Below are 27,535 nucleotides of genomic sequence, written 5' to 3' on the forward strand. Positions count from 1 at the left end.
AGCGGACATGCAGTCAGACTTGATAATCTTTCTAGTTCTCTCGCAACTATTTTAGTTTACCCTTTCCACGTTCTTAATGCACTAAGCAGCATTACAAATGAACTATTTTACAAATCAGTGTGGCAATAGGACAAACATTAGGGTAGTAGAAGCTGTTTCAGTACCTGGTTGAGCAAGCTGAACACACATGATATGAAAGCTGTGAGACAGAACAATCCACACAGCTATCCTGAATTTGAGAAAGCTCAACACAAGTCCTTCCTGCACAGGTCTCCATCCTTCACTTCAGCTCCTCAGGTAAAATGCCCAGTCCTTGAAACAGTAGATTACTACTTGTTATAGCCCTACAGGTCTCTTACCAAAAGCATCCCTGAAGGAGCAACAGGAAAAGTATGTTGGAGTAAGATTGAGCCCACTGACTGCTACTTTCAGCCTGACTTCACTGAAAAGAGACAAAGCTCACTGCTTCTCAGAAAACAGCACATTAAGGAATGAGGTGCTTAGAAAAAATACTAACTTTGATTTTTGACAGCTTATTTTTGCTTCCTACTACATGTGGCAACTTCAAACCTGGAGAGTCAAGGCAGAATTCTTGCCTAAGAAATCCCAGCCTCCCAAGCAGAGGCCAAGAAAGCATAAAGAGAAACATTTTTCATTACAACACACAACTGGTAGCTCTCCAAAACCTATCTGCAAAGCAAAGATCTGAGTAGATTGTGCAAGACCATAAAAGTTAGAAAGGATAAAATAACCTTCGTTTTAATCCTTTACTTTCCTGAACTTCTTGCAAGTAGAGCTTAGTGACCAGAACAAATGAAGAAGGCCAGAGTACTTTCCTGGCTGAGGGCATCACTTGTAGCCAAATGTGATGGGACATTTTCTTCCCCCCTCATGTACTTAGTAGCATATAAGGGGAAGAAATTATGATGCCAGTGCTGCTTCATGTTCAGTAGCAGCCTGAACATGTTGATCTCAATTTTTTTCCTTCAAGTTATTTTTAAGCCAGTCTAAAAGTAGCTTCTCTTTTCTTTGATGCTTAATTAGTTCCAATTAAAATAAACTACATTTAAGTAGTATACATTTAAGTTTGAATAGTGCTCATCAAAACAGAGCAAGCAATAAAAAACCTGCACTTACACTGAAGTAAATGCACCATTTTATCTCCTCAAGATTTCCAAAGGGAATCACAAACATCCCCCCCTTCAGCATTAGTCTTATGAGTCAGTAAGATAGCCATCATTAATCACTTTTCAAGCATTTTTAGTAAGGTGGTTCCTGCTTTGTGCATGTTTTCACTCACATCAGTCATTTACATAGCATAAAAGGTGTGCCCGGTACTTTGCAGACAACCAAGATGAAAACCTTTGCTTTGTAGAGTTCACAGCTACAATAAGATCACACTAAAAATGAAATACTATCTTTGCAAGTGGGAAAAAGAATAGAAACTGCAACCATGGCAGAAAAGTAATCTTTCCTCCAAAGCCTAAGTTTACATTTCTATATTATTCTTTATACAGTACCAATTTTTATTACTCACAATTTTAAATAACATACTTGTGTAAATCATTGAAGACTTCAGTACTGGTGTAACCACAAGAGCATTTATGTCCTTCCCTTTCTCAAAAAAAATGTGCATTACTGTTTTGTTGTTAGGCTGTTCCAGGTGGTGGGGAAAAAAAGCATCATAGTTCTCTACTTGCATCACTTGCATCAACATGTCTGGTAAGAAGCAGTAGCATAGGTGCCAAAGTTTCTGTAATCTGATTGGTTTATTGAAAGAAAAAAACATTTCTGGAAATGAAATAATTTTTCCATTCCTGTCTTTTAAATAATGAGATAAGATACCTATTCCATGGATGCTACTTCAGCAAAAAAAAAAAAAAAAAAAAGAAGGTTTCATTTGTTCTTTCCAGCATGATTAGTCTGTCATCTTTTCCTTCTCTGCACTACTGCTTAACCACCTCATAATACAGCTCTACCTGTACTCTGCAGAGAAACTATATATGCTCATTCATATTTTCTCAGGATTTCTGAAGAGCCTACAATCCTTTCCCTGGTAAGGAAGACTTCCACACTTCTCCAATGCCTTTAACTGAGTATTAGAGCTGTTATCTTGGACTTCAATGCCACAAATGCATGTGCCAGCCCATAAGACAGATCACAAAGTTATGAAGCAATAGCTTTGAAAACAGTGCAACTAACGACAGTTTCAAAAGCACTCTGTTACAAGCTATTTATTAGAACTTCACTTTGACAATAAATAAGATATTCTCCAAGCAAAATGTCATTTAGAAAGTTAAACAACTGAAGTTTTCACAATGCTTGTTGTTTGTTCTTTTTAAATATGTACAGGATTTGTTGTATTTTAAACACCAGTTCATCTCTAGCTGTACAACAGTAGAATGTCTTTCTTTTAATTGACACAGAAGGGGGCTATTAAGACATCATCAATCTGGACATGTGCAAAAGTAATTCAAAACCACATTAAGTTGAGGTTGGACAGTCCACCTGTTATGAATTAATGAATCTGTTCATTAGACCAGCTATTTCTGAACTCAAACCCAGATGTATGGCTTACCCAGAAGAAACGCCTTTCAGATTTACCCTTTTTAACAACTAGCAAGCCACTCAATCCCAACAACACAAATTAATCACTTGTCACTCATATGCTACTGCACAACCTGTTTTGCCCTTCACGCAAATGGCACAGAGCACATTTTTGTAAAGAATAATCATTTTCAGTGTTGTAAAGTGCAAGCCTAGCACTTCAACTTACTGTTAATTGTGAAAATGTCTTTTGGTTTTGGTAAAAGAGATTTTTATTTCTTCACTTAAACACTCAAGATACTTAATGTGCCTAGAAAGTAATACTTTTAAGAGTTTGACATTCAAAGTTACCTTCAAAACAATGTTCCTGTTAAAGCACCAAGTTTTCCCCATGTTTCTTCCTTAAAGACAGTCTATGAAAGACTTTTTGTTTTAAATATTAGTTCTGTTAAGAGGTGTAATTAAAAACAAATAATTCTTATGGTTTGATCAAAGCCATGTTTCCAAAGCAAGCATTATGTATTCTGTGCAACTTCCCATCTTCTTTAAGTGCAGAGGTGCAAGTCTTGAAGTTATGCAGCTGCAATTGAGTTTTCATCTGCTTGACGACCCTGAGGCTTTAAGAAAGTAAGAATAGAGACTGTTAACAGCCTTCATCTTCCATGTAGTTTATGAAACTAACTTCACAATACATCATCTATCCTTAAGTCTATCCTTATCTCTAATGATTTCCAGAAGTAGCACAAATATGAATGACAACCAACTGAAATTTGAGTTTGGCCTAGTGAGTATTTTGTTAAGGCTACAGCTCCTTATAACTGCCCTGTTAAATGTCAAGAGCATCTCCATACACATTCAAACAACTTTACACAAGGCCTTGCTGATTAGAGCTTTGAGTGCTGCAGTATAAAAAGCTGATAATGTATAAAACAGGAATGAAACTGAAAACTTCTTGGAAAAGCTTAGGCAAAATTAGAGATGGAGAGAAAAGAGTTAAAGAAAAAAAAGGAAAATGCACTCTTAGAACAAGGTTTAGAACAAGGTGCTTTGAGGCCCTGACAACTCTAAAGCAAAAGGATAAGCATTCTGAACCCTAAAGAGATTCAACAGGAGTGGTGAGAACACTGCTTTTGAAGAAAAAAAGCCTCCTGTATTGACTTAAGACAACATCTCAACAGCCAATCTAGAAAAGCCACTGATAGGCAGAACTTCAGTTTTTACATGTGCTGTCAATCTCTTTTGGCTGAAATAAAACTGAAAGAATGCCAGGCCTGTGTCTTAGAAAAACAGGCTTACAGACGCCTGAACAAGTCCAGCTCTACTCATATAAACAAACTCTTCAGGTTCCTTGCTTGCTCAGAGTCTGACTAAGAAGTGAATACAATATTCTGGAGACTGCAGCAGGAAAACATCAAGTACTTTTTTTTTTTTTAGAAGCACAAGATCTATTTGTTTTGATTAAGCTGTCTTCAGATCCACAATACTTAAAGAAAATCTAGAGAGGGTGATTCATGAGAGGGTGAGAGGATATGTTTTCAGAAGTTTAGGGAGGTGTGGAGTATTGCGGTGTTTCTGAGCCTCAAATCATAGAGGTTGCTCAACCTCTATAACTTTAGCCTTTGAACACAAAACACTTCTCAGTGTCTTACCTTTACAAAGATGTGTGTAGGTATGAATCGTCTGAGCAACTGATTAGTGAAGTTTGGGAATCGCAGCAAGTTAATATGAAGAGATGGTAACTGTTGATATCCAGCCATCAGAGGATAGAAGTTGTATAACACTTCCTGCTGCGTGCCAGGAAGGATTCTTAATCGGATCTTAGAAAAGAGAAAAAAAACCACAAATAGGTAAGTTCTGTGGCAAACAGTTTACTATTTATGCTTTATTTATATGTTACTCCCAACCTCTGAGTTGGACAAAGTAAACTATGCAACTACTTTCCTCTTTTAGTTAAAGCTAACAAACTTACAGTTCATAGCTAACATGGTGTTTCAGTTGTGACACATAGCTCCTAATCAGGCTTCCATCTGACCTTTCTTATGAAGGAGTCTTCATGTTGTGTCTTCCAGACAATTTACCATACAACATTTGCAAAATGAATTTGTCATCACTGAACATCAGTGCAAGTGTAATCAACGTATTTTTCACTACCAGTGAAACCAAAAGGATTAGGAAAGGTGACATTTTTATACCTGCTTAAGGCCAGAGAACATGAATGCGTCACTGGGTTCCATTGACACCTCTACATCCTGGACTAAATTGGTCTTATTTTGCAGGTGATATCTCACAGGGAGGGATTCTCGAACTCGACCAAATGATGGCAGATCTTTAAAAAGAAAGTAATCTCAAAGTTTAAAAAAAAGCACATTTAAAAGTTTCACACACAAGCAAGCCTAGAGAGCAGTGAAGATTTTGAAATGAGAAAGTAACTAGACATCTTCAGCATTTCTCAAGAGATTTTCAAGGAGAAAAAAAAAAAAAAGGATCAGAACTTTGTTAGGTTTTCCACTTACTCAATACCTAGTTACAAAGCTTCCTGACTGTTCACACTATTCAGGAATGCTAACTGAAAAAGCCACTTTGCTGCTGAGTATCTTCAGCTTGCCAAACCTATTAGATATTGTGATAGTCAAAATACATCAGGAAAGAATGACAGAAGATCAGTGCAAGTGAAAACAAAATGAAGAAATCACAGTAATTGTGTGTGTGCAATGAGCTCTGCACTACTGCTCTGCTCTTGTGCAGGTCGAGTGCCAAAAGAGAAACAGTTCACCTGCCCGTAAGCAGCTCCAGTTCTCCAGGCTGTTTCTTTCCTGGGAAGTGGCCAGGGTGTGGGTGGATGGAACAATTCTTGCCAAAGGCATCAAAAGAAACCCTACTGGGAAGGCTGTGTCAGTAGAGGTAATGTGGCCTGTGCTGCCACGCAATACAACTTTGTAGTCTTTTGAAACTGCATATTCATACATCTATCTTCCAATTTTTTCCTAAAACTGAGAAGTGAGAAGAGGGGCAATGCAATTCAAATAAGGCAATTTCTTTCACTAAGCCCATAGAACCCATCACCAATTTCCTGCCTTTTGCTACAGCAAATGCAAGGCACAAAATTTGATGCTGCAAAATGTAGCACTCATTTACCTGGGAAGATTTAAAACCTTTAGGCAGAACGTGTAGGTTACCAAATTAACATTACCTGTTTTAACATGGAGGGGAATGCTCTCTACAATCACGTGTGGCAGAGTGATGACCGTACTGACAACAGGTACACTTTCCACAGGTGAACTTCTGCAGAAGAAAAACAAACGTTTTGCAATGCAATGAGTATGCTAAAGGATCACCACTTATATACGACTAAAACTAAAATTGCAGTAATTTCAGTGGTGGAAAAAAAAAAAAAATCCCCTTATATTTGTTTGAAGTGAACACAAGTAGTGCCATTGCATTGAGATAAAATAGCGAAAGGCAAGTAAGAACACTAAACTGCTCTATATTCAAAACAACTAGAAGACAGATATACCTGAGCATTTATCTTTGAAAACTGAGCAAATACAAACCCAGAGTCGAGGGAGGGAAAATAGTTTTCCCATTTTAAAAGTTTGTTCATTTTATTACCACTTTGACTTGGCTTCAGGTGAAATATTTCATGGTTAGTGAAAACAGAGTGGAAGGCTTTATAATTGACCTAAGATCTTACAAAGAATAAAGCTTCATGGAACGTTAAAACTATAACCACATTAAAAAAAAAAAGTGAAATAAGTATTTACTCCAGAGCCTAACCAGGTTATTACTAAGATCTGAAGTCTAGACAATCTTTGTTACAGGAAGACCCAATACAAAAAAAGCCAAAAATCACCATCATTCGAAAACCAATTCAAATCAATTCAATTCAATTCAAATTCAATCAATTCAATTCAAATTCAAAAATCAAAGCAGCTGACTGCCTCTCCCCTTTTGGGCCAAGAGCTGCATACCTCTTCCAGGAAATGATATAACATCCAGTTGCCACTCCACCACTATTAGTAACTGGAGGACATCGCAGGCAAAAGCACTCACTGGCACTCTCACCTGTCTGTAAGACAACTATCAGCAAGATTTGGTTTAAAATCAATGCACAGTCAATACTTCAGACACCACTCATTAAGCCTAAACAGTCAGTATTATACAGACACAAACATTCAGACAAAGGTCTGCAAATCTATACCTACACCATACGCAAATTCAATAAAGACTGTAAAGTATCCCAACACGTAAAAGGGTGGGATATACAAATATATGACAGCTTACTTTCTGGATTGCATTGTGAGGATTTTCCAGGTGGATACAGAACAAGTCTTTGCCAACTTAGAGTTCATTTTGCAATTGTTTTTGGCATGCAACAGATCAAACTCTACACTTCTCTTCCACAGAAGATTCCGAGACATTAGCATGTTTTAAAATGAAAAGCCAATACTTCAACACAATTGATTTTTAAAGAAAATAGTACTAAAAGATTACTTTGTTATTTGTTAAGTCCTGCAAGGGGAAAAAAATATCACAACAATAAAACCGAGGCAGCTGGATAGCTAGCATTTGAAATGGTTTGTACCTCCCAGCTGTTAGCCCTTTAGGAGCAACAACTAGAGGCTTAGGCTGCCAGAGCTAAAGGTGAAATATCATACTCTGATGACTAATGGACCTGGGAAAACCATTGATTTCTAGAACTACAGTCTTGCAAGCTCTTGAATATGTAGGTATGCAGCTACCCCTCAGTTTGGCAGTCATTCAGGCTGCCCCAATCGCATTCAAAGTTCAAATAAAATACACATTTTCTATCTATTAACTCAGCAAATTTGAAAACATTTTCTTGAAGGTCTTTGAATCAGCTCTGCTGTAAGTACTCCATTTATTTGGCTTTAAAAGTTAACGCTGTTTACTTTATATAAAATAAGAAAAGTATTTTTACTTCTAATTGTTCTGTCTAGCCTATTATCTAGCTTTACATTTTTCAGTTTCATCCACATGAAACATGGACATACGAAATTTCAGACTGAAGTGATAAATTGTTTACAATCAACAAAGTATACAAAGTTCATGAACAATGGAAATATTGCCAATCTTTTCAAATGTATATCTGTTGTTTATCAGAAGTACTCTCAGGTGCTTTCCCTTTTATCTCTTGTACTTAGGATTTTGATTCCACCTATCACGTTTTCTTAGTTGATCAACTGTGAAGCAGAACTACATTTTGAACCTAAAGCCATTTAAATTGTGTGCTGGTAAGTGAAGAAAGTGTTAAGCAGCTACTTCTAGAGTTTGATCAGCAAATCCTGTTTAAAAGTCATCCACACTTACTTTCTTACATTAATATTAAAAACAAAATATCCTCATGACAGAAAAGAACCTAAGAAAACTTACCATTTTCTACATAAGATTCCAGCTGATCTACTGAGGTCATGGAAGCTGACAGCTGTAGCTGGCTGGTTACAATAGTGAGGGGCCAAGGAGAGGCACTCAGGATGTCTGTCATCAGTAAAAATGGTATATCCACAAAAACTCTGTCCAAGTGCTCCAGCTGTCAAGACATACACAAAACCTGGCTATTTCTCACTAAACAGGGCACGACTATTAGAAGCGGCACAATTCCACAATACCAACAGCTTCTCAGAACACATACCTTCGTGGAGACAAATTTGATGGCAACGTCAAAAGGAAACACTGTTTCTATAGTTACAGTTTCATCCTGTGTAGGTAACAAAAAGAGCCAGAGTCTTTGAAAAGAGGGAGTAAGTTACATTCAGGCAACTAACATCAAAGGTTACAAGTACAATTCTACTTTTAATCATCATCATTTTAAGTTCTTCCAGGGTTTTATTTTAATGTTTTATTTTTTTAATAGGGAATAAACAGCAGCTTCTTTAAAATTCTGATTACACTTACAAAGCTGCTCATCCTAAATTAGATCAGTATGGGAATCATTTTGCCTCTCCACGCCCCCATCTACTAGATGCTTTTAAGGATCTTGGAGATACAGTAATAAAACGCAAGACATATTTTTAACCTCAAGACTGAGCCTTCAGTAACTGGAGCATCTTTGTACCCTACCCGATGACATTTGCAGAGGATTTCTTTCCCTTCAACAGTAGTGTTGATCAAGTAAGAGACATAGACAAGAAACATCCTTGCACCAACTGTTCCACAACGAATGTATATTGGTTTTTCCAGCTGCAAAATGAAGGAAATATTATGAGCCATACTATATCTAGGATACATCAGTTAGGCCTAGAACTGTCCAAAACTTTAGATCATCATCTCACCTGGACCAAGAGAGCAACAGTACAGTAAATGTTATTATAGATACTATTTTGATCATTAACTATCTCCTAAACTGCATGATCTTAACCACAGAGTATAAGATCTCCATTAGAGTAATACAGCTCCAGCTGCTTCCCTATTGATCATCTGCTATTTAACAGTGCCAGAAAAGAACCATTCCCATGTAACATGATATACCCAACTTCTGACTAACTAGCCACAACCAGAATTTGGTATAGCATCTGCATATTTGACTCCAAATTGAATCACACTTGCCAACTATTATCCATTGCCCAGTAGCTAGTAAATTCAATTAACAGTTGAGATAAGCCTCCTTATTTTATATCCTCTCAGCTGTATCATCAATACCAGAATATGCCCTATCCCTGGACCAGCCAAAAAGGTGATCTAGTTGAAGGAATACTAAATTACAAGTAAACATTGTGCAAACTATGCCATGAGCATTTCATTTAGCAGCTCAGAGAGGGGAAACTAAATACATCATGGAAGTCTTGCTCCCCATTTTCTTAACTGTGATATAGAAATCTTCTACCTTCTTTTGAAATTTAAAAAAGAAATCTACTTTTCTTTTGAAAATTTCACCTTCTCCCCTGGTTGCAGATCTCCTACAGGGATATCAGGAAGCAATGCAGGAAAGGAGTCATCACATGTGTCTGTTCCTCGAAGAGTCACTTGAGTTTTCTGAGTCAAGTTGGCATCTTGCCCTGGGATTAAAGACAGGCTTACATATCTATACATCTCCACACAGGCTTACAATCACTGAAGCATATAAGCAATAACTAAGAATAGGACATTCAGCTCAGAAAGCAACAAACTAGGAATGAGCATTGTCATTTGGTTGAGAGAAGCTTTCTGAAGTACAGACTGAAGGGATCTGACAGCACCTTAGGTTTTTTTTCTTTAAACACAGGGTTCACATCCTGCAGTTTTTTCCCCATTTTGTTTAGGCTAGAAGAAAAAAAAGAAATCCTATCCACATATTCCCTACCATACACAAAACACAACATGATCACAACTATGTGACCTAGCTTTTCTTTATATTTTATGTGGAAAAAAAAAAAGTTTCACAGTTCTGTGGTTGTTACATTTTCAAAAGTACAACTTAATGGTTTTAAGTCCTTTTAAAATTGTTCTTCCATATCTGCATTGAGAACAGGTGGGAAAAATGCACAGATCTTAAATGCCACTATTCTTCAGTCAAGGCTTGACTAGAATAACAACGTTACCTCAATCATGTTGGATAAATTTCAAAGCAAAATGAGTCACTTCTCGCAAAAAGATTTCAGCTGCAGAAAACATACTATCTTCACTATAAATGAAGTGTCAAATTCTAATTGCTCTTACTGCAAAATCAGCAAGCTCATAACGACCTTGTGCATCAAGTGCTAGGATTCATGATCAAAAGGGAGAGGAGAGGGGGGAAAAAAAAGACCAACTGTTACCCACTGCTTTAGGAACCAAGCCTAAATACCAACTAAGTTTAAAGAACACCCCACTGATTTAAAAGGGAATGTAGTTCTATTTCAGAGCACACATTGCATCCTATATGCTAATAGCTTAAGAAAATATTTTTGCCTTTTCTGATAACCACAGATAGGCATACTCATAATAAACTTTTAGTCTTCGCATCTTGAAAACTGCCAGTAATAGCTGTACCCAGCTAACTGAAACAATATTTGCATAGTTTACATCTCACTGAAAGGAATATTGTCTTCTTCACTGCTCCCCAGACTTTGTGGGGGGGAAGGGAGGGTGAAGGAGAGGAGAAGGAGGAGGGAAAGGTAGTGGGGAAAGAAGAAAACTCATGTAGACCTATTCTTAGAACATGTTCATCAAGAGCAGTCTAATGCTTACCCCTCAGCAAGAAAATAAATAAATGAAAAATCTTGTAGGAAAATAAAAATTTAAACACTGAGCAAATTAAATAAGGGATTAGGAAAGAATGCCAAAGCTTCTATGCTCTCTTTCACACTTCTAATTCCCATCTTTCATGAATGCAACACTACTGACAAGCAGAGGTTGAAATAACCATAACTGAATGAGACTGCTAGCCTTTCTTATCACTATTATCTCATCATTCCCAACACTCACCTTTGGCTTGGCCCTTAATTACTGCAGGAGAACCATTTACTATAGGTCTCCTCATTGCATAAAAAAAAAAACAAGGAATCTATTAGGATACTGCTGGATTAAACAAAATAACCTGAAATACCTGGCTTTAAACCTGCAGTAAGCTTAACATCTTTGGCAACTGTCTCCTCATGTGACTCGATAGTCACAACCAAACAGTACATTTCATTAGTCAGGGCAGGAGGTTCATGACGAAGTTGAACAGAAATGTTAGGCACTCTAGAAATAATCCTTTAAAGAGAAAAGACTCAGTTACTGTATGTTTCTTAAATAATGAGTTTAAGCCTCGATTAAAAGAGATTGAAACAGCCTATTGTTCAGACAGTTCTGACAACTACCGGGCTATTCAATTAGGAGACAATACTACTGAGAAGCAGCACGATGGTAACAATTTTAGAAATACTGAAATACTGAAAATATATACTAAAAATACTGAAAGCCCACTAGAAAGCATTAATAGTTCAGATTTTCTGCCAGAAAATAAGGAAGCGCCCCCACCAACAGCAATCTGATTTCATTCTTTTGAATAGACCTAGTTAGTGTTAGCCTAGTTATTAATGATTGTTTTCCAACAAAAGATTCCTTGTGCATACATTTCTGTGAGTATGATGGCTTCTGGTTCGCACAAAAATGTCAAAAATCTGCCCAGAGTTAGGTGAGGAGAGGAATTAAAGCATATTTGGCATGATCAGAGATTAAGGTAAGGTTTAGCTGTATCTCTAGCTATCTGGAAGCTCAAAAGTCATAAAGAATTAAGATAGTATCTATCTTCTGCCAGTTACGCAAAGATATATTAAGAAGTTCACACTAAGAAGTCCCAGCAAGTACATGATCTTCTTCTAGACAGTGATAAGGACTTCACAGAAGACCCAATGATAAGTTTTTCAATTTTTACTTACATTGTGCTTGCTTGAATAGCCAAACTATCCCAATGAACTTCATTATCTGGGAGCTTCGGCCTCCGCTTGAAGGAACGTGCTGCTTGCAATGCTTCTTGAGATGAAGCAGCATCTCCTCCTCCTCCTCGCCAATTCAGAATCACACATCGGCCAGATTCACTACCCAAGATCAAATCCACAGAGGTGATCTGATAGATAAAAGTTTGAACACACTGTTAGCTTTCTAATGTTGTGATTTGAGATCACTCATTGTGATCCCTCCAGTACTTGAAGGGAGCATATGAACAGGAGGGGAAATGACTATTTGCACGGGTTGATAGTGGTAAGACAAGGGGGAATAGTTTTTAACTAAAACTGAGGAGATTTATGTTGGATATTAGGAGGAAATTTTTCCACACGGAAGGTGGTGACACACTGGAACAGGTTGCCTAGAGAGGTTATGGATGGCCCATAACTGGAAGCATTCCAAATCCAGGCTGGATGTGGCTCTAAGCAGCCTGGTCTAGAGGCTGGTGACCCCACCCATAGCATGGTGGGATGAAACTAGATGATCTTTGAGTTCCTTTTTAACTCAGGCCATTCTATGTTTCTGTGGTTGTAAAAACAGACTTCTAACATAAGTATTTTAGTTGTACCTATATATCACCAAAACGCTTCCGGGGGCTTTGCTGACCAAAGTCACACCACCTCACCACCACAAAATTTTTATTTAATAAAAAAACTGTAGTGGAAAAGGATCCAGGCTCAAGTGGGTGCAATGTGGGGGCACAGCTCCATAGTTGTGTGTAAATATATATAGGTACACTTTTCTTAAAAAAAAAAAAGCAAGAATGATGTTGTATAATCAATGAATATCAAGATGTTATAATTATGAAATAAACAAGAGAGTTAGGCAAAGCAGATTATAATAATAAAAAAAGAATAGATAGAAAGTTTAACCCTATCCTGGGCTCACTCACAAAACTCCAGCAGAGCAGATCTCCAGAAGAGATCCTTCCCCACTGGTAGCCAGCTCTTAAATAGGTCTATGAGAGGTGCAGCCAGACTCCACCCCTTCCTGCAGCACAGGTGAATTGCCTTCAGCTGTGCTCCTCTGCTGACTCATGGCTCGCCTCAGGTGATCCATCAGAGGTTCAGGCCGTGACTCAGCACTTCCCACACAGATGTATTGCACATTTTAAAAGCCTGAAATAATACTTAAGTTTTTTGTGTTTTTCTTGGTATTTGCAATAAAAAAAATTTTGTACTTCCTTTTGACATTTGGTTTCAAGAACGAAATTCAATCATTTTGAACTGCAGTGTCACTCATAACTGATGTGTGATTATAGAGGTAGGTTTGCAGTTGTAAAAGTATGAAAGGTGTACAATAAATTGACAAACCTCAATCTTCTTTCCTACATCTTCAGTTTTTGCAACAAATTTGAATGTGAACTTCCTTGTTTTACCAGGGACTAAGCACATTGGTCCTTGGGACGACTGTTCTAGAATATCGCTTTTTTGATAAGCTTCTTCTACCACACAGTATTGGTTGTAATCCTGTAGTGGAAGCATGGCAAATAACATTGGTAGTTACAGACTTGAGACATTTTAATGTTAGCATAGCAGACATTAATGCTCTGTGTTACTGGATAAAGCTATAATGGTTCTTAACGTCTCTCTCATTACTGAAGCTAGGCTTAGCAGGTACATCACAATGCAATTTCTTGTGAAAAAGACGATATTCACTAGTGTAACTTTATGCAAAAACACCACAAGAAATAAGACATTAAAGTTTCAGAAGGATAATTTTGAAGTTTTACAGAAGAACGGAGATACTATAACTATTCAAACTGGATTTGGGAAGATAACAGAATATCAATATAGTAGTCAGAAGTGATAATGCAAAAAGAAAAGACATCTCCCGAACTGAACTTCTAACACAGGTTTTGGAAAGGCACTTCAAATAATTTTTCTTTGGCTGAAAAGGCTAACAGACAGTATTCTACTCTTATCATAAGTTTCTCTCATTAAGTCAGAACTAAAATATGATTACCTGGTTATTGAAACTGATGCAGAGCTTAGAAAACCTGATAGGATGAGGACAGTCAGCTCTTAAGTAAATATCAAACTGCACAGGAACATCAACATGAAAACTTGGAGCGAGGAATTTTGCTTTGCATTGCACTAGAATTCAAGAAAAATGTTGTTAAACTACACCACTAAATTCCAGAAGCACTCTTTCCCCTAACAATTATTGAAAAGAATTGTTCTGCGTTTATGCAGACGTGAGGCAGGTTTGGCTACTTGCACTGTCACAGAAAGCTACTTGTCAGCACTTGGTTGAAACCACTGCAAAGGGGAACAGAAGCAGATATTGAGCAGGAAAACAAAACCTGGACACTTAACTACACTTCTGCAGGTAATGCTCCCTCATGCCCTCTTCCCATGAAAGGCAGCGCTTTGAACACACTCTGCTTTTTCCTCAGAGTTCTGTTTCAAGAACAGAAGTCTGTCAAAAAACAGTTTACTACTTCCGCCATGTATAAAGGCACAGATGGCCACAGCTGGAAACTGAGAGGATTTGTCCACCCACCACACATGAAGCTCAAAACAATTTTTTTCCAGTAGTCTACATTGAGAATGAGATCACTGGTCCTCCCATTGCTTCTTAGTCACTTAGATGAAGAACAGTAATGCTGGCAAGGTTTATATTTTTGCTGACTTTAATATACAGTGTATATTTCATCCTAATTAGTTGTGTCTTTGAGATAACTACACTCACATTTATTTATTTATTTTTAACTTCCTGTAAATTTGCTGGAAGACTCATTACTTACCAAATGGTATGAAATCTTGGACTTCTATTGTAAAAACATTACTGCCTGCCAAAGAAACACGGTCAGACCACAACTTTTGTGACGCTTTCACAGCAGCAGCATCACAATCAGGTTCAGGATCAGGGCTCTCATTCTGTATCCAGATAGAAGGTTATAAACAACAATAAAAAAAAATAGGTTACCAAACACTGATCCCCTTCTTAAGAACACGTGAAAGGGTAATAGGAGGTTTAGGGCTTACCATTAGAACTTTGATCAGATTTTTCTCTATTCGAGATTTCTGATCATCTTTAAGAGTAGATGCTAGCAAACAAAACAAAACCAAGGATTACAACACAGAAACATTTTATTTTACTATTTATTTTCATCTTAAAAATAAACACTTCTTTTTATTTTGATTTTGGAAAAACTACTTCGAAAAATAAATCCTGCCCCCCAGATTTTATGTGCATCCACAAAGTACTTTGTTTTCATAAGTTCCTCCATTTCAAGTGTTCTCACTTATTTTCATTAGAACAAAGTAGAATATTGTTTGGTTAGACCAGCACTTCATAACATTTCTTGGGATTTTCCCTTGGTAAGAATATCTACAGCTTCTTGTTACTGTTATTTAGAACAGGTGAAATAGAGAACAAATGTCTGAGAAGTACAAGGAAACTTGGATAAGATTAGAAACAGCAGCTCAAGGCAGTGACCAGAGGAAAAATAGACCAATTAAAAAAATAAGTGGTCTTCCCTTGAAAAACAAAGGTAGTTTTGTTTTAATTATTATTCCTTAATATCAAGCAGGATAGCATGCCTAGCTAAGAGAAGAAAACATTTCTACCACACGTAACCTCAAATTGGTATTAGTTGGCAAATCAGGGCATGCAAGGGTTATTTCTGCAACGTCAAGTAGCAGCTATTATAAAAACCAGCTACCAAGTAGCTACTTTAAGCCACACTTTTTCCTTCAAAGATACTGCATGCATATTTTACCAGCAGAATTCCAGTAGAAGATTTGATGAGCATATTTGTCATTTTGGAGATCAGGAAAAAAAGCCCTGGCTTTGTTACTTAGTGGAAAACACTTCTCCTTTTAGCTATATTAAATTTCATACCCTCATCAACAGAACTCAGGGATTTTCCATTATTAACAATTTTAGCAATACAACTGCCAGCCTCAAGCAAAGCTCTGTGCCTCAGATACCCTGATGGAGTCTATCTGAATTCACTGAAATGTTTCAAAGGGACCCTAAAGACAAGTCTGAATATCACAGCTGTGCTGTGAGCAGGGTTGCCACCCACTAGATCAGGATGCCCAGGGCCACCATCCAACCCAGGTTGGATGAGCACCTTCAGGCATGGGGCAGCCACAGCTACTCTGGGCAATCTGTTCCAGTGCCACATCTCCCTCTGTGTAAGCAATTTCCCCCTAGTATCTAATCTCAGTTTAGTCTCTATTGGTTTAAAACCTTTACCTCCTGTCCTATCACTACCTTTCCCGAAAATGAGAACTTCCCCACCTTTCCTGCAGGCCTCCTTTACTTACTGGAAGGCCACTATAATAGAAGAGCATGAAAGCTCAGTTTCCTGCAGCTGAGAAATCAGCACAGGCATATATTTACCTATATACACACCCTTTGCAGTCTAATACAAAGCAATGTAAGCACTGTATCTGGCAATGCTTTGTCAGACTGCCACGCATGTATGTACGTCAATTTTTCTACACAGGCAAACTGAGTACATTTCTGAACACAGTACCTCTACCCAATAGTTCCAAAGAGTATGTTATATAATCCTTTATCTGGGCCATCAGGTATGAACACTTGAGAGCTGTCGTCAGGATGGAAGTGAGAAGAGTCCACCACCCTTCACTGCGATATTCACACATAACATAGTCTAACAGCCTGCAAAGTATTGAGAGGAAAAACAAATTACACACTCCTCTATTTTATGACACTCATTTGTTATCATTAACACAAAAATTATCTTTACTAAAACAAGCACTAGATTAAATCCAAGCCAACTGCTTGTATATGGAAGCATATATTCTAGTAAAAGTTACTGTAAAGAAATACACAGCATGAATTTCTATCTCAGGCTAGAATAATTTTCACAAGAAAATAGGAAGCCTCACCTGTCTTCACACAAAGAAGAAATAAAATAACTGAATAGACAAGCCACAGTCTAGCACTGTATTAGAAACACACACAAGTGCTGGGTGCTCTACAAGCTTCCAGGAAATCAAGCCAAAGACACAGAAAAGCCCCTTTCCAAACTGAGGAATCTTAATATTCCTCATGCTGAGATGTTTATTCTTCTTTCCATGTCCAGCTCCCTTCAAGGGTTTCAAGGATCTCCAGCCAACATACACAAATCTTTATCAGGCAAACCTGGACATCATACCATAGCTTTAACACTGAGCAATTCTCACTTAATACTCACAATGCAGAGAAAGGACTTGGTTTAAAAACAGTTTCTGCACACCTAATCACAAAGGAGTGCCTGTTTAAAACTCATCCTTGTTCACACAAAAATCTGGCTTGATACAAATTGATCTGTTTATCCCACCCTATTTTTTTCCTTTTTATAGCTTCCAATTATCTAGTAAGAAAACTAAGCATTCCTTCTAGCCCAAACTACTCTTCAGAATATGCGATCTTTGAAACATAAAGAAACATTAAGAGCTCCAACTTAATATGATCTTGGCTGTTTCCCCTTAGAAATAAGACACCTTCAGAAAAGCCAGTAGCTGTACACCTCAATACTAAACTTTCCCAGCTCTGTAGTCATTAATAGGAAAATGACACCAAAAGAATCTTTCTGCTATTTATCTTGTTACATCAAACAAAACTGGACTTAACTTTTTTTATTATTATTTTTTTTAAATTCTGTAACTTTAAAGTCCTTACTCTGTATTAATCCAATTCAGAAATCATTCCTGGGGGAGTGAAACAGCAATAATAAAGACCTGGCCACAAATGCAATTTTCAACCACAATTTACATTGGAAGCTATCCTATTCTAGCAACTGACTTATCACATCTGCTTTCCTTTCTGCAGTAGAAATTGAGTTGATACACTTCAAAGCTCATGCTTTGATTAAACACAGGTACTAGCAGCATCTCAGATAAGCTTCCAGCACTACACCACATCAGTAAGACAGGACATCACAGTGAGAAAAGTAACGTGTAAAAGAAGCAGTCAGGGAAGGTACTTACTTCAAAGCTTTGGCATAATCTTTAGCAAAGTAATATTCTTCACCCATTTGAACCACTGTTTAAAAAACAAATGAACAAGAAAGATGTAATCAGACTAATGCTAAAAGTCTTTGTAAAAGTGAATTTAAGAGATGCATCTGATTACTTATACTCACTCAAGTGACTTTTCATCCTTGGACATTTGTATTTCTTGAACTGCGCAACAGCATTACTCAACAGGGTAATTATTAGCTCCTGACAGATAAAATTAATATTGTCATACATGTAATGTTAGAGTTATGTCAAAAAAGACTTCAACAGAATAAGACTTACTGAATGAAGGATATTTCTTTCTTTCAGCTGGAGAGATAAGATCCCCATCTTCTCTTTTTCAGGATCAGAAAGATCAAAGCCTGCATAAGACAGTGAATAATCCATGACACTGGAGTTTTGTCTTCAGGCCTGAAGGGAACTATTTTTGTGGTGAGACATCTAATACAAGGTCCAATGCAAACACACTCAAGTCCTTAAACATTCTGTTTCCTAGGAGATGGATACAACACTAAGGACTTATCTCCCTTGCTCTAGAAGACAAAGTCTGGATGAAATAGCTCCCATTTTGCTCAAAAGAAGTGGCCTGAAGCTACTACGTTTTCCTGTTTTTGAGTAAGTTAATCAGGTCTTTAGACCACATTTATTAGTATTTAGCACACGTTAAAAAAACTGTAGCTCCTTTCCTATATTATCACAAGTAAGAATTCAAGCTCATATTTCAAGAGACCGCACACCCTTGCCTGAACCCGGAATCATAAAGAAGCTTAGCAGGTAAAGTTTCTCTTCATCTGAACTGTTTAACTCTGGCAGTAGACATTTTTAAACAGTAACACTTGAAGGTAGAACAGGTCATACTAAAGTACTTACAGAACAGGAAAGAAGAGGATAGTGAAAAAGTTACAGTGCCCAAAAGACAGAGGAATAAAGAATAGGAGACAAGACAGCCAGAGAGAAAAGGAAGGCAGCTAAAAAAATTAGTCAACCATAAACATATATATAATATATAAATATATTATGCATGAATAAATATGAATATGTGCATGAATACATATGCATATGTTTGAACTCCAGAAAAAACTACTTCTTTAGCAAGAAAAAAAACAAATTCCCTTCTTAGAAGAAAATCTAGTCATGATATCCTCTCAAACCAATTAAAAAAAAAAAAAAATCACAAATATTCCAGAAAAAAAAAAAATCTACAGCTGACAAGAACCGATGGAATGATGAATTTACAGCAATTCAATTCAGGAACACTGTTACTTTTGCAGTAACAGTTCTCCAGTTCTCCACTGTCTCTTTCCCAGGAATACATTCACTGCAGCACACTGATTGCAAGTCAGCACTACAAACAGCAGCAGCACTTCAGTATGGCCTAAGCAGTTTTGCTGAATACCCAATTCTGCCTAAGGCTGACGTTCTTTTTTAAGTTTGTTAGAGAGATCAAACATTCACTGAGCTTCCAGTTGACATCTGGTGATGTGACGTTCAATGTCATATCACCAACTAACACAACAGTGAATTCTCAGCCCTACATCTTGCTCTGTGGAAAAGGGATTATGTGCTTATGCCTGTTAAGTTAGTTGGTAGTGCCAGTGAGTCCAAAAGTGTTTGCCAGAACTCAACAGATACAAGACACCAAAACGTACTTAATGTTCCCTGCCGCCATGGTCTCTGCCCATAGAAGTCAAGCACTCCAGTCTGTGTTTCCAAGGGATCCGGGTTGGGATATCCCACAGAGGACTGTAAATTTAGCAAATATGGTCATAAAAACAGCTTTATACTTTGTTTTAAAGCATTAAAAGTGTTTTGACGCTTCAGTATAGGCAGGCACACAAAAGGAGCTTCCTTTAAAACTTAACCTGGCAGTACACAGCAGTATTTTTATACAAGTGGAAGTATAGAGAAGTATACTGGAAAAACAAAACAATAAGGTTTTATATACCCAAAGATATTTTAACTGTTTTAGACATATCAAAATAATTTGTACTAAGGTAAACAGTAATTCATTTGTTCATGATAATAATCTTACCAATATAAAATCTAACAAGTAATTGCTAGTAAGCATTTGAAAGGAAATAATCTCTCTTTTTTTTGTTAACATGTATTACAGAATATTCTGCTACAATTTGAGAATATAACATTAGGTGATTCACTACTTGGTTACCTGCAAAGCAGTTTTTCCCTTCCCAACTTACATCATGGTTACAAAGCATACTCGCTAGCTGTTTCCGCTCCTGAGCGTAGTAGGCAGCTTGCTGGTAGTAGAAACCTGGATTCTGAGTTTGAATTGCTGTCAAGCCCAGCTTAATTGCTTCATCAAACAAGTCACCAAAAGCTTGAAACCTATAAAAAGATTTTTATAATTAAGTTTAGGTACAGAACAGCAACATGAACCAAAAGGGGCATTTCAGCTAAAAGTTCTGGTTAGTCTTAAGACAGACAACGTTTCTCTGAATTTTTGCATTTAATTTCTACAGCTGCATTTCTGGCATACCCTGCTCTTTCCCCATGAAAAGGTGATGATAATCAATCCAAAACAAAACCAAAGCACACAGCTTTTATGTAAGAAAGAGGTGCACTTGTTCATAAAGAGCTCAGAGTTTATCTTACCCAGACAAAACAGTGAGCTTCACAAAGTTATACGTAGGAGGTAAAACAAACATTACTAAGCAAAAACATACTGTTTAGACATCCAGGCAGCATGCTCAAAAGCCAGTTCAGCGCTTCCTATTTTTTTCTTGCATAAGTCTATATGTTTCCTAAACTGAGCAATTGCATCCAGTGGAGTATTGTGTTGAAAACAGAGGCGACAGATCTAGAAGAAACAAAAACACAAACTATACTAACTTAATGTATTTCTGAAGAGTTCAAATAGCACAGGAAATAGAGGAAGAAAAACAGATGTAAAGTGAAACCCAAAGCCATGTGGTTCTCTGTTGCATCGAACGTTATCTTTCTTCCCTTCTCCCTCAAATAACCAATAGAAGAAAACTCAGCCAATTCAGGATGGGGCTGCAGAGTCACTAGAAAGAACATTAACTTTGCCTGTAGTCATTTCAAGAAGGAGAGGTGGAATTTGACGGAGTCCAACCTCAGGATCATTTAGAATGGTATAAAAGTACTGCCTCACTTAAATTTCCCCAGAATGTCAGCAAAGTATGATCTGATTCTTAAAGGATTACTTTACTTTCCACAGAAGGAATAACTAAACTACTGTGGTTTAAGTTTATAACAAAAATACTCAAGAAACAAGTAGCTCTTATTTTCATGCCCCCTGCACAAAGAAAGAACTAAAGGGGTCCAGTCTTCAAAATGACGGCATATCAAATTAACTGTAAATCCTCCAGATACTCATTTTCAGTTAAGGATCTTTTTGTGTGGAATTCAGTCTTTGAGAGTCTGAGTGTAACTTGTGCCCCATTGATGGCTGTTTCTAAACTACCTCCTTAACAAAACAAACAAAAACCCCACAACACAGAACACTAAAAGGTTTATACATTAAAGATGCACTAAGTAATTAAATTATTTACTTATTTTAAGTACAGGCTGTCGAAGATGAGAATGAACGCTTGTTACCTTGTAGTTTATAAATCCTGCCATGGTCTTGATTTCCAGCATGTTTGTTTCATGAGCCCTCAACTCATGTACAAGATTATATGCAGTCCTGTAATTTCTAAGTATAAATACTTAAATTAGAGTGAATTCATACAAGATAATACAATACAAGAACATGATTACTTACATCAGAAAACAGTGTCATTTCCAGTTAAGAAGGTATCCCTTACTTACACATTTAACTCATTTTGCATTTGAGAAAGTATTCAATGCTAAGCTACAGGCGGATAATTTGGGGTTGAGAGGATGGGAGAAGACTACACAAGCCTTACTTGAGAGCATTCTGCGTATCCTGTTTCAGCTCACTGAAGAATGCTATTTTGAACTGGTGTCTAACAAATAGAAGCTGCAAAACACAACCAGCATACATCATTCACAGTCATCTGAACATGTCTTTTAACTACAAATCAGATACAGTTGATAGTTTCAGAGGTTTACAGAACAGAGCCACTGGCTTTAAAGACTGCCTGTGCAATTATTTCCTAGTTCTCTGTGCCACCGTGACACAGCACTAATCAGTCTCCAACAGACTGAATCTGCACTAAGCTTCTCACCCTGGAAAAGGAGAGAAGCTTTGTAACACCCCAAAATTTTAACATGTTTGTTCAGAACATGACTGTTGGATCCCAGCTTCCAAATGAGAAAGAGGGAGGCTGGCAACCTCAACAGCAGTTGTGCACCTAAGTAAATATTTGACAATTAAAAAGCAAAAGCTAAACATAGAGTTCAAGTTTGAAGTTGCTAAGGATACAACTTCCCATAGGTTGTTAAGATACTACATTCAAATTGGTTAAATCATATCGATAGTTACTGTTTGGAAATTAGAGAACTTCATTTTTGGGCTATGATTCTTTCTTCAAGATGCAAGGAAAACAAAAACTGCAAGCAAAACCAATCAAAATCAAAGTTTATCTTACAGAAAAAAAAGCCAATTAACTTGCTACACCAAGAGAGAAAAACTTTTAAATTGGATGGAGGCAAGGAGCGAAATAAAAACGTTTAAGCAAAAAAAAAAAAAAAAACAGCCCTTATTTTCCTGTTTCAACGTGCAATTCAACTTGCATAATACTGCAAAAATGGAGTAACATTACCTGGTGAGTGGTTTTGTTCAAGAATTCCTTATGAGATTTGACTCTTCTTATTTCTGTATAATAGTAAGTCTGTGCATGCTCATAGAACGCGTTTTCCAATCTGCAACAAAGTTGCTCATAAGTTTCACTGTTTCTCTCACATACAAGGAATCTGAGTAACTTCCCAGTATTCCCAGTAAGTTACTTTAAATCATGCTTATGCTAAGCTTGGCAGAAATAGCTTGAAATATTACTACAATCTTCTGTAAGTTACCACACACAGTAAGTGCACGCAGATGAAAACTCTTCACACAAAACCTCACGGAGATGTGGCACAAAACAAAGGAGCTTTGAGAGTTTCATGTATTGATTTCTAGCACAACAATCTCTGATATTTAAGGTGAGAAAGTCCACTGATAAGCTGTCAGGATTTTGCAAGGCAATAGAAAATGGAGATCCCTCAGTCAGAGCAAGCAAACCTTGCAGAGGCTCCTGAGATAAGGAGGTCAAAACTCTTCTTGTCTGGGCTAGATGGGGGAGGGAGGAATGGAAGGCAAAATGTTATATAGGATAAGAAGATTATGAAGGCACAGACCAGGTCAAACTTATGTCCACAAGATAAAGAGCCCAATGACAAGTCACGGGGGAAGAAGAGAGACAAAAAGGCCCAGAGCACTGAATACAGTACGAGGTGAAAGAGGACTTAAGTATATGCTGCATGATCAGGACAAAGAGTAAAATCAACCAGAGCAAGAGGAAAAAAAAACAAACAGAACAGGAAAGAAATGCATTCCATAGCAGGGCCACAGGTAGAGAATAAAGGATGAAGTACCAGACCTGTGATTTAGCTGAGAAGGGATGACTGCAGGCTAAAGGAGATCCCAACTCATGTTCTATGTGCCACACAACAGAGAGGATGGGGATAGAAACAAAGCACTGAACAACTATAAGTTCAGACAAAAAAAAAAAAAAGGAAAGCATGATAAATTATAAGTGCCTAGCATACTTATGTTAGCACCATGTAGCAGCTGTATAAGACAGATCAGCCCACAGGGAGAAGGAGAGTCTTTTCTTCAAAAATAAGTATATTTTACTACTACAAAAAATGTCAATACAACTAGAATCAGAAACTCTGTGCATGAATATATAAACATTAAAAAAAAATTGAGTATAATGAGCTGTTAATCCCTAACAATATAGCCCTACCTTCAAAAAGCTGGAGACAGTAATGAATTGCCTTAGTTTCAGCTTGTGTTTTTAGACTCTCTTCCTTGTTCTGTTTTTTTTTTTTTTTTGTTTTGTTTTTTTTTTGTTTTTTTTTAAAGGTCTTGGTAATTTATTTGAAGCTATACACTCTGTATATGATAAAATAAGAAGTGTGATGAATGTAAAGAAATGACAAAGATAGTATTTGCACTCAGAAAATTACTACTTAGTACAAATACCAAGATATCTATACTGCCAGGAAGTGGAGGTGGGGAGGAGAAAAAGTGCAAATATTTGCTAATAGAGTTACAACTAACAAAACATTTGAGGGGGGGAAAAAAAAATTCAGAATCAGCACTGATAAAACCATGAAAGAAGTAGAAAAGTCTGCTTTCCCTTTATCTGACATGAAGAGGGGAACATCTTCAGATACTTAACGATATTTCTTTGGAAGCCAACAGAGCAACATCTCTGACATCATAACTCAACCCCACTTAGAAGGGGGAGAACTGTGGGATTCATCAGCTTGCAGAACAACGGGAAGAATTCCAGTGAACAGATGAAACACACAGTGCTGCTCTACAGCAAGCATGCCAGACAGCCATCATCTCAGCCTGTCAACTCTCACCATCTCCATTGCCACACAGATCAAAACAGTGATTTACAGTCGCTTACCTTATAATATAGCCAACAAGATGATCAGTGTGTGGAAGCACAAAGAGGGATTTTCCAGAAAGGTCACAAGCATTACATAAAGCTGCTGCCCTCTCTGATGCAATAACGTCTTCGCCTAGCAAAGGCAAGAAAATCACAGGTAACACTATGTGGTGTTGCAGTGTCAAGTGACCTCCAAAATCTCAGTCAGTTCAAGGTACAAGAAAATCTAACAAATTCCTTCTTAGTTCTTTCTGAATATTACATGCTTCATCCAGGGGACCACATTACACAAACCTACTAGGAGTGGTTTATCTAGCACCAAGGTGTAAGTATGACTATTCCTTTCCTTAAATTTCTGATCTGCCTCATAGAATTGAATATCTTCTACCTTAAATAAAATAATGGCTTGCCTGACACTGCAAATATGCACGTAGAGCTGAAACAGTGGTTCTAGAAAAACAAAAAATTAAAACACATCAAGTTTCACCGCCCCACTTCAACTCATGTTTTCCCTCTACATTCCCTACTTTGGATCTCGACATTAAAAGGCTTCTTCAGTCCAACATAAAAAACATTGGATTTTCTTCAAATCCAGAGAAGAGTAGCAGCCATCTGAGAAATACGACGACTTCCCCACCACATCCAAAGTTGGTGTAGGAAAGGATCATTCAAGATGTGACTTCCACAGCATTTACCTCTTCCAAGGAAGTTCTTGCACAGAGAGGGAAAACGTAGCAAGCAGCAGAGATGGCTGGAAAGAAGCTTTATATTTTGCTTAAGTTCACTCAAAAATGGCACTCAAAGAATACTCAACAACATACCAAGCACAAAAGCACTTCCCAATGCTAGCTAAGAATGCATGCATGAAAAATCACAAGCTGTCTTCTCTCATGCTTCAAAGTTTCATTGATTAATACAGAGTTCAACTAAAGGTTTCTGCAATTACCCCCAGCTCTCAGCCCTCTCACTTTTTCTTGATCTCAAGTAAGTTTTAAAATACAACTTACTATGAAAGCACATTGTTGTGGGCACTATACTAACAAACCATTTTTGATACATAGTATCAAGAGATGGGCCAGATCTGAGAGTAAGTAATTAAGGATGAAAGTTTCACACATTTTCCAACTGCGCTTAGCAGCATCTCCCTGCAGCCTCAATGTATTTTGTGTTCAGATGACATCATATCACGAACTGCAGTTAATGCAACAGACTACAGTCAGCCTTTCTGAAAAATGAGATCATTACAATTACATACAAGGCTTTCTAGTACCTGGAGGTAATGGAGTTTTTTTCTGAATCAGGACGACAGCAACTTTTGTATTTCTTCCTTGCAAACTTTGCCTAGAATAAAAATAACACAGCTCATTAATGCTACCCTTCATATTTGTGAATAATCAGATAAAAGTTCCATTTCAGTCTACACAGAAGCAATGAAAGCATGCTATATAAGAAATAAAATTGAACAGAATACGCTACCTCATCTACAGAACATGGTGCTCGCCCCTTCATCAAGATAAGAAAGCATAATTGTATTGAGTTTAGCAAACAACACTTCAGAAGCTGTTTTTACTTAAGTACTTTACCAAATAAGCCACACAAAAAGTGCCTTCACTTCTAGCTGTACATTAAAAAGCAAAAGTCAGGATCCACTTAATTTGCATATAAGAAGATTATATATGTAAATGTTTTACAACACAGAAAAGACTCCACAATTTACACTTCACCAAACTCTTGTAGCACCTTACAAAGGAGATGGAACACTACCTGACAATTTCAACCCGAGTGGCACATTCTGACTGCTTTTCTTTCCACTGCGGTTCATCCCAGTCCAGTTCATAGAACACCACCACAAGTGCAGGAACTAAATTCAGGTGTTTGTTCATCCAACCTGTCTTCAGGATCCCTTTTGGAATATACCACTCGTAGGAGGTCCTCTGAAAATATTGAGGTGATTAGAACAGTCTACTAAAACCATTCACTATCTGTTTTAGTATAGGGGAAAAGAGGAACTGGCAGCACATTCTCGGCCTTTGAGGCTACGTTTCTTAACTTTCCTTTACAATCCTTCCCCTCAAGCCTTTTCTTCCTATCAAGTAAGACGCACCTCACCCCCCAGCAACAGGGCCCAGCGCCAAGATAGCACCCAACAAATGACAACAGGTACCAGGCAGACTCGGCAAAAAAGGTTAAGCAGCGAATGGTGGAAGCATATAACGGTTTGGGTTGGAGGGGACCTCAATGCCCCCCACCCCCTGCCATGGGCTGGGTGCTCCCCACCAGCTCGGGCTGCCCGGGGCCCATCCAACCACGGGCACCTCCAGGGATGGGGCACCCACAGCTGCGTGCAGCAGTTCCAGCACAGAACGGCCTCTTGGTATCCAATCCAAGTCTCCCCTCTTGTAGTTCGAAACCCCTGGAGCCGTCAATGCGCTCCCCGATGAAGAAGGGCCCTCCCCACGTTTCTGCGAGCTCTCTTTAGGTACCGGAAGGCCCGGAGCCCTCTCTTCTCCGCACCCAACAAGCCCGGCTCCCTCAACCTGCCTCCACGGGAATCGGCCCTCGGATCGGCCCCGGCCGCTCGCTACCTTCGTCCGGCACTTGGGGTACTCGTGGTCGCCGGGCAGCACTTTGAAGGAGATGGGGACGCGGTCGGCCCTCCGGTTGGCGCAGAACGCGTCCCACACGGCCCGGTGCACGGCGTTGTACACCACGTCCAGGCCGGTGAGGGTGACGAAGGCCATGGGCCGGCAGCACAGCTCCACCGGCAAGTCCCACTGGCTCGGAGTCATCCCGCTCCCCGCGGCCCCCGGCCGAAGCTGGAGGCCGGAGCTGCGGCTGAGCGCCCGGCAGCGCCGGCACCGGCGACGATTACGGGAGGTGGGGCGGGCCGCCGCCTCAGGAAGCTGGTGCCGGCCGGGAGACGGACGGCAAAACTGACCAATCGGCGCTCCCGCGGTTCCGCCCGGCCGATCAGGGAGAGCCCGCCCCCGCGCCGGAGCCAGTCCGCGAAAGGAGGAAGAGACGAGGAAGACGGGAAGGGAGCGCCGATCG

General features: G+C 38.4%; 1 protein-coding gene across 1 annotated transcript; it reads right to left on the reverse strand.

Moving 5' to 3' along the window:
- Positions 1 to 3,119: 3,119 nt before the first annotated feature.
- Positions 3,120 to 27,273, reverse strand: TRAPPC11 (trafficking protein particle complex subunit 11; the record flags this gene model as incomplete). The annotated part of the gene is made up of 29 exons (XM_079534393.1): positions 3,120 to 3,164; positions 4,197 to 4,364; positions 4,740 to 4,873; positions 5,738 to 5,829; positions 6,516 to 6,624; positions 7,939 to 8,095; positions 8,198 to 8,263; positions 8,626 to 8,745; positions 9,439 to 9,560; positions 11,069 to 11,217; positions 11,886 to 12,073; positions 13,266 to 13,421; positions 13,918 to 14,048; positions 14,702 to 14,834; positions 14,943 to 15,004; positions 16,445 to 16,590; positions 17,904 to 17,958; positions 18,059 to 18,137; positions 18,216 to 18,295; positions 19,583 to 19,676; positions 20,132 to 20,279; positions 20,618 to 20,751; positions 21,513 to 21,609; positions 21,824 to 21,897; positions 22,643 to 22,742; positions 24,503 to 24,617; positions 25,755 to 25,825; positions 26,249 to 26,418; positions 27,070 to 27,273. 29 exons carry the CDS (start codon positions 27,271 to 27,273, stop codon positions 3,120 to 3,122), a joined length of 3,399 nt encoding a protein of 1,132 aa, XP_079390519.1.
- Positions 27,274 to 27,535: the final 262 nt, after the last annotated feature.

This window comes from Tetrao urogallus, assembly GCF_951394365.1.
Source record: "Tetrao urogallus genome assembly, chromosome: 4".
Classification (NCBI taxonomy): domain Eukaryota; kingdom Metazoa; phylum Chordata; class Aves; order Galliformes; family Phasianidae; genus Tetrao; species Tetrao urogallus.